Here is an 8,552-nt window from a genome sequence, read left to right on the forward strand (position 1 = left end):
GTATATCGGAAGAAGGATGCTGAAGATGGAGCCGCCAGGCAGGAGGAGAAGAGGAAGGCCAAATAAGAGGTTCATGGATGCGGTGAGGGCAGACATGTGGGTGGTTGGAGTGTCAATTGAAGATGTGGAGGTTAGAGCGAAATGGAGACGGTTGATCCGCTGTGGCGACCCCTAATGGGAGCAGCCGAAAGAAGAAGAAGAAGAAGAAGAAGAAGAAGAAGAAGAAGAAGAAGAAGAAGAAGAAGAAGAAGAAGAAGAAGAAGAAGAAGAAGAAGAAGAAGAAGAAGAAAAAGAAGAAGAAGAAGAAGGTTTAGTGTTGGCAAATTGGGAAGCGGCAAATTGTGCATTTGGACTGATGGACCTCGGTAACCAACCGCTCGGGTTACGCACGGTTGGAGCACGCTCACGGCTCGTTCCGCTCGAGCTCTGCCGAGGGTGAATTTCCCCGGTATTTTGGACGATGTGGGTATTTAGGTAAATTGAAATTGGCAATCGACCCTATCCCACGCGGTCGACCTATCGGCGATCTTCAGTCCGATAAGGGACCCGTCGGCTCCGGAGTTATCCAGGTGATGACCTATAAATTCCGGGTGTTCGGTGGAGCTGACTCTACTGCTCCATCTAGCAGTTGTGCTCGCCACCAAAACTCGGCCCCACAACAATATTACACAACACAAAGTCCATTTCATCTAATTTCAACCAGTTTTCCAGAAATTTATGGAAAATGTTGAATTTTGAAATGCCTGTCTAATAAAAGGCATACTATATTCTGTCTACAAAAGAGGTGTTTGACATAAAAAAAAAATTACGACAATATCTATTATCTAATATTGTAATGTTACATTTTAAATAAATAAGCAATCTAATTGCATTCTCTTTGGTTGTCTTTGCATCTTCTATCATTTCATCAATGCAAATACAGGAACAGACATGAACATACTGGATAACCAACCAAGTGACTTACACGGAGGACAGCCAAGCCAAAAGCGTGTGCTTTGTTCAGATGGCAAGGACAGCCAACGAGAGTGGAGAAAACGTCACATATTTCCAGAGGAGTGCATAATTTGCCACTCAAACAAGTACAAATGTAATAATATAACTAGTAAAAGGTCAATTGTAAGGTTAGTCAAATGTGAGCTTATTTGTGATGGGCAGCTCCTGGAATCTGCAAAGCAAAAGGAAGACATTGCACTTCTACAGCAGATACAGGGTGAAGAGTTTGTAGCCCGTGAGTTGCAGTACCATCATGACTGTCACAGAGCCTACACAAGGTTCCCGAGTAAGCCGTGTAAGCCTTTGACACCCAGAGTGGCTACATGAATGCTTTCATTGTATTCAGTGAAAAAAAGATTAATTCAAAATAAAGAAATCTTGACTTCGTCAAGATTAAACCGCATATTTATCCACGCGATAAAAGAGGTTGAAAATGTAGATGCTCCTGATAGGACCTGGAATTTAAAGACGCGTCTGCGAAGAACATTCCCGCAACTTGTGTTTGTCACGCCCGCCAATAGAAACATGAGTGACATCGTCTTCAGTGAAGGACTTTGTGTAGAAGATCTAGTCCAGGAACTTGTTGATGACACTCACACTACTTCTGCAGAAAGTTCAACAGATGATGCAGAACCAATTGAAAGAGGTTGCAATGGATCCCAGCCAAACAGTCTGTGAATGTTATTTAATGCTGCCTTAACATTGAAGTTATCTATTGACAACAAGAACCTCACAGTCCCATGATCATACATTTGGAGTATCATTTGTTAATGGGTTTTCATTAAATCTAAAACATCTGTTCCAGTCAGGACTTTTCCCAATTTCCCTGCCTCTTGTTCTCTCGGTGTTGGTGCTGTGTGTGGTTTAGTTTGTGGTTTGTTTCAGTTTGTGTGGGTGCTTATGGCTCAAACGAGATTAAGTGCATAAATGTTAATAATAATAATAATAATAATATATTCTTATCATTAATACTCTTAGTATTATTATTATTACTAGTACGTGCCCGTACGTATGTGCACGTACGTGTGTGGCCGTACGTGCAAAAAATAAAAATAATAATAAAAAAAACTTTCAAACCGCGTGCCAGAAACAACAACCACACAGGCCGTTCCTTCGCTCTCGTAAACGACGACTGGATTAGGGCATTGTGTTTATCTATAAATGCGCATAAGAAATCGAGAAATTATTAGAATACAATAAGTCATCACTATGCGGAAGTAGTGCATGCCCGTACGGAATGTTCACATGCATTCCACGAATTATCACTTTCATTGAAGTAACAACTGCTGTGATACTTGCACACACAGAGTTAATTAAAATCAAGTTTCCCTCCCTGTCTTTGCTAGCCATGACATTCGCTGCCATTGACCATTGCCACTCCTACGCCATGGTAACTTAGGCGCCCTTTCCCCATCGGCCACGCCTACGCAGCAACGTGTCCTTTCATTGGTTTGGTAAATAAAGGGCCATAACTTGGGAAGCACTTGTCCAATTAATATCAAACCTTGAAAAGACACATACTCAGGTCCCCAGCAATATACCTGGCAAGTTTCAATTAGATCGGACCAGTGGTTGTCGAGAAACAGCGGTCACACACACACACACACACACACACACACACACACACACACACACACACACACACACACACACACACACACACACACACACACACACACTGCTGGAATTATAGATAGATTATAAATGCACGTTATAAATTTATGAAGCCCAACAGATAATAACATGTTCACTGAACAATCTGATGAAAAAGCCAGGAAGCCATCATACACTTCATGTACCATTTGTTAATATGCATTTTCATCAACTGCTCGTTATCAATTTCTGAGCACCCCTTGTGCGTGGGGACATGGATATTCTTAATCAGTGACACATTTCCTACAAATGGACATGCATGTCCTATGGCCTACTCTTGGACATTCCTTGACGCAAGGTCACACTGCTTGCTAACATTGAGTGTGGTTGTCGTCTGGGGAGCACTTACAGATCCCACGATGTCCTTCGTGAAGAGGAGGCGAGCTGTCGTCGGCACCATGAACAAATTACAAATTCCTGTCCTAACTTCTGCTGGGAAGGCAATGGCAAACCACCTAGTATAACCCTTGCGAAGAAACTGTTTCAGCAAAACTGACGCTCTGTAACAGTGTGTGGTACAACGGACCAGATATATACATCACAAAGAAGATAATTAATTTAGGATCATTTATTAATACAATTAAGCAACACACAATCACTTGAGAGGGACAATTCCACAGAATTTCCGTGGGACATATCTCGCTGCTGCTGAGATTGTGAATGGGGTGAAAGGAGAAGTTGGGAAGGTCGGAAAGCAGGTTATGAAGAGATCAGACAGTGAAGTTGGTAATGGCATAATATTAACATAGATAGGGGTGGGTAAAGAGTTAAATATCCCCCACTTGAAAGAGGTAATAAATAAATAATGTGTTTAATCTAAATTGAAGAAAGGGGAAGGAGCGGACAGAATTGGGGTGGGTAAGGGGGGCAGAGTTGGGAGAGAGGAGTTGATGACTTGGTGTGTGTGTGTGTGTGTGTGTGTGTGTGTGTGTGTGTGTGTGTGTGTGTGTGTGTGGGGGTGGGGGGGGTTGATGACTTGGTGTGTGTGTGTGTGTGTGTGTGTGTGTGTGTGTGTGTGTGTGGGGGGGGGGTTGATGACTTGGGGTTGGGGGGGTAATTGAAGACTTGGGTTGCAGGGGTTGATTTGATCAAGCGACATCTTTAGAGAGGACATAGTTCGACAATATAAAATTCCCATATATATATATATATATATATATATATATATATATATATATATATATATATATATATATATATATATATATATATAGTGCTCCCTCACCGATCGCGGTTAATGACTTCCAGACCCACCCGCGATAGGTGAAAATCCGCGAAGTAGAAACCACATATTTATTTCATAATTTAAATATATTTAAACACATTTTAAACCATTATACAGCATCCACACACTCTTATTAACCTTCCCCACATACATTTAATCAGTTATTTATAAAAAAAAAAAAAAAAAAATTAAAAAAATCTTCATCAGAAATGCGACTTCATGGGGCTGCAAAGCCGAAGACCAAAAATAATTTTTAAAATACTATATTGTACTATAAAATATCAAAAAAAACGTATTATGGGTACTGACCTATGAAGATATGACGATGATGATGATAGCTGTGCAGTACTGATGACGATGAAGATGACGATGATGAGATGAATGTAGTACTGCACAGCCAAGAAGAGCATCAAATCTGAAATTTGAAAACCCGCGATGTAGTGAAGCCACGAAAAGTGAACCGCAATATAGCGAGGGAGCACTGTGTATATATATATATATATATATATATATATATATATATATATATATATATATATATATATATATATATATATGTGTGTATATATATATATATATACATATATATATATATATATATATATATATATATATATATATATATATGTGTATATATATATATATATATATACATATATATATATATATATATATATATATATATATATATATATATATATATACGTTTATACATACATATATATATATATATATATATATATATATATATATATATATATATATATACGTTTATACATATATATATATATATATATATATATATATATATATATATATATACGTTTATACATATATATATATACAGATATATATGTATACGTTTATACATATACATATATATATATATATATATATATATATATATATATACACATATATATATATACATATATATATATAAATATATATGTATACGTTTATACATATATATATATATATATATATATATATATATATATGTATATACATAAAGCCTGGTGCTGGCGAAGTGGTTAGGGCAGCGGCTTGGGATCCAAAAGGTCCTGAGTTCAAGCTCCGTTGGTCCACTGAATTAATACACCAGGGGGTTGACTCAGCCTGTCATCCTTCCGAGGTTGGCGAAATGAGTACCAGTATACTGGGCCGGCGTATACCCCGGTTAAAATAGGTATACCATATCCCTGTGTCGTAAGAGGCAGCAGGGTTGCGTCAGGAAGGGCATCCGGCGTAAAACATGTGCCAAATCAGTATGCGGATCATACGGATGATCCGCTGTGGCGACCCCTATCGGGAGCAGCCGAAAGAAGAAGAAGAAGAAGATGTATATACATATATATATATATATATATATATATATATATATATATATATATATATATATATATATATATATAAACACACTGATGAGCCAAAACATTATGACTACTGACAGGTGAAGTGAATAACATTGATTATCTTGTTACAATGGCACCTGTCAAGCGGTAGGATATATTAGGCAGCAAGTGAACAGTCAGTTCTTGAAGTTGATGTGTTGGATGCAGGAGAAATTGGTGGGAGTAAAGACCTGAGCGACTTTGACAAGGACCAAATTGTTATGGCCAGACGACTGGGTCAGAGCATTTTTGAAATGGCAAGGCTTGTGGGGTGCTCTCAGTCAGCAGTGGTGAGTACCTCCCGACAGTGGCCCGAGGAAGGACAAACCACAAACCGTCGACAGGGTGTTGGGCACCCAAGGCTCATCGGTGCGCGAGGGCAACGAAGGCTATCCCATCTGGTCCGAACCGAGAGAAGGTCTACTGTGGCACAAGTCACATAAAATTTTAATGGTGGTCACGGGAGGAACGTGTCACAATCCACAGTGCATCGCACCCTGCTGCATATGGGGCTGCGTAGCCGCAGACTGGTCAGAGTGCCCATGATGACCCCTGTCCACAGTCGAAAGCGCCTACAATGGGCACGCAAGCGTCGGAACTGGACCTTGGAGCAGTGGAAGAAGGTCGCCTGGTCCGATGAGTCCCGTTTTCTTTTAGATCCCGTGAATGGCCGTGTACGTGTGCGCCATTTACCTGGGGAAGTGATGGCACCAGGATGCACTGTGGGAAGACGACAATCCGGTGGGAGTGTGATGCTCTGGGGAATGTTCTGCTGGGAAACCCTGGGTCCGGCCATTCATGTGGACATCAATTTGATACGTGTCACCCACCGAAACATCATTGCAGACCAGGTACACCCCTTCGTGGCAATGGTATTCCCTGATGGCAGTGGCCTCTTTCAGCAGGATAATGCACCCTGCCACACTGCACACATTGTTCAGGAATGGTTTGAGGAACATGATGAAGTGTTCATGGTGTTGCCCTGGCCTCCAAATTCTCCAAATCTCAATCCGATTGAGCATCTGTGGGATGTGCTGGACCGACAAGTCCGATCCACGGCGGCTCCACCTCGCATCTTACAGGACTTGAAGGATCTGATGCTAATATTTTGGTGCCAGATACCACAGGACACCTTCAGGGGTGTAGTAGAGTCCATGGCTCGGCGGGTCGGTGCTGTTTTGGCGGCACACGGAGGACCAACAGCATATTAGGCAGGTGGTCATAATGTTTTGGCTCATCAGTGTGTGTGTATATATATATATATTAAACTGTTCTTCGCACAATATTGTTGAAGTCACATTTTACATGGCACGGAATTTACATGAAGAAGCCCTACAGTTATACAAAATTGCAGAAATATTTAATTCATTCATAAACATTAAAACATCATGAAAGTGATATTTGCATTCATAAATCCAAAGCAACATCAAGTTATTGCTAATCATGACCCTGCTAAAGCAAGCTTGAAGTCTGGACCCTGAACAAGCAGTTCGAATCTCAGAGACCTCAGTCGCAAATCTCCCTCGGCCAACGAACCGAATGACAAAAGAGATCAAAACAAAGAATCCAATTTCATTGAACCTTCGATTGATTCTTTAAGGACGTTCTCATGACTTGAAACGTAAGCTTTTCAGTTTGGTGTTCATTCAACATCAGTTGTTGCCTCCGATGAATGGGGCGGATCCTTGGTGGGCATCTCGTGTGGTTTTGGAGGATGAAGAACTTGAAGAAGATTTGCAGCACAACTCCGAGCACAACACGATTAACTCAACCAGGCTGACGAAGATGGAGACAAACGCAATCGCAAGCATGAAATTGATGAAAATGGTTTTCTCCGTCGGACGTGACACGAAGCAGTCGACGTCGTGCGGGCAAGGCTCGGCTCGGCATTTGTAGAGCAGATCGAGATGGAACCCGTAGAGCCAGCAATGTCCAACGACGAAAGCCCCCTCCAGAATCATCCTTCCCAGGATGTTGAGAACGTAACTCGTCCGCTTCAATCGCTTTTCATCACGTTCTCTTCGGGTTCGGGAGTTTCGTTTCAACTTCCTTTCCTCTTCTCTTTTGGATTTCAGTTTTAACTCTTTCTTTTCACTTTTGTAATCTTCTTTTAACTTCTCCTCACCTTTATTGCTGGTGGTCAGCAGTTTATCAAGGAATGTGAGTTTTAATTGCAACTCATCCTCTTTCCCATCTCTGTTGTTCTCGCACTCTTCGTTGTCACATCCTTCGTTCTCATGTTCTTCGTACTTCTCGTCGATTATCGCAGAATGTAACAGGTAAACGATCACCGGCGTTGACACGAAGATGATCTGCAGCACCCAGAACCTGATGTGTGATATGGGAAAGGCTTGGTCGTAGCACGCGTTCTCACAACCGGGTTGCTTCGTGTTGCAGGTGAAGTCCGACTGCTCGTCACCCCAAACGGACTCGGCCGCGGAAACTAACACCAGGATTCGGAAGATGAAGAGGAACACGAGCCAGACCTTTCCTACCACGGTGGAGTATTTCTTAATATATACGAGCAGGTGTTCAATGAAATCCCAGTCTCCTGCCATGGTGCCTCGTACGTACTCGGTCTCTGCTTCTCCAGGAATGCAGCGGTGTCTCTCCGAAGGTATTAGCTGGTTTTTAACTTGCTACTTGGGGTGGCGATTTTAAAATACCTTCCAGGGTGGAAGCCAAACTCCCAAAATCATCGAACCAATCAGTTCACCAGCTGTGAGCAAGCCTAGGCTGGTGGGGAAGTTTTGAGGTTGCATTTCTTTCAATAGCTGATTTACTTGTTCTGCAGCATGATTGTTGATGACGTGTTGTAGTCAAGGTAATCTGTTATGAAAGTCTTGTTTCTGAATCAATTAAAGTTTTGGACTTACGAGGTGGAACAAATTAACAGGGTTATCACCTTCCTGAAAAATCAGGGCAATGTGGCTGTGTTTTTGAAAGGAACATCTTTTACAACCTCACATTTACTTCCAGTCCTTCCTGGCAATGTCTACAGATCCTCTTTCCTATGCAGTCACATAACAACGTTTTGATCGTTTTCTGTTCCGTTGCCACGAACATACCGAAGAACGTACTGTATAAGAAAATACCTGTCAAGCACCGAAACAGCAAAAAACTAGAATGGCAACCGGTAGAGTGCATACCTACCTACGCAAGGCTAAACAGTTTACATTTTGTCTTCCACTGATAGGCTGGATCTGGATCCAGAGCTGAACCAAAATCTAATTGGCTTGTTATTGTTACATACACACTCATCCATAAGGTTTTAACATAACTCGTCC

The 8,552-nt window shown here is 41.3% G+C and overlaps 1 protein-coding gene and 1 pseudogene across 1 annotated transcript; one reads left to right on the top strand and one right to left on the bottom strand.

Annotated features, from left to right (window-relative positions):
• Positions 1-862: 862 nt before the first annotated feature.
• On the top strand, positions 863-2,251 carry LOC147010586 (uncharacterized; annotated as a pseudogene).
• Positions 2,252-5,263: 3,012 nt separating this feature from the next.
• On the bottom strand, positions 5,264-8,267 carry LOC147010587 (gap junction Cx32.7 protein-like). The gene has a single exon (XM_085858607.1). It carries the CDS (start codon positions 7,821-7,823, stop codon positions 6,918-6,920), a length of 906 nt encoding a protein of 301 aa, XP_085714733.1. The 5' UTR covers positions 7,824-8,267; the 3' UTR covers positions 5,264-6,917.
• Between the last annotated feature and the right edge of the window lie 285 nt (positions 8,268-8,552).

Source organism: Eptatretus burgeri, chromosome 16 (genome assembly GCF_056783735.1).
Source record: "Eptatretus burgeri isolate ZD-2024b chromosome 16, Ebu_testis_v1, whole genome shotgun sequence".
Taxonomy (NCBI): Eukaryota; Metazoa; Chordata; class Myxini; order Myxiniformes; family Myxinidae; genus Eptatretus; species Eptatretus burgeri.

Excerpts from the sequence above, each read along its gene's own strand:
- LOC147010587 (XM_085858607.1), bottom strand. The coding sequence starts at position 7,823 with ATGGCAGGAGACTGGGATTTCATTGAACACCTGCTCGTATATATTAAG.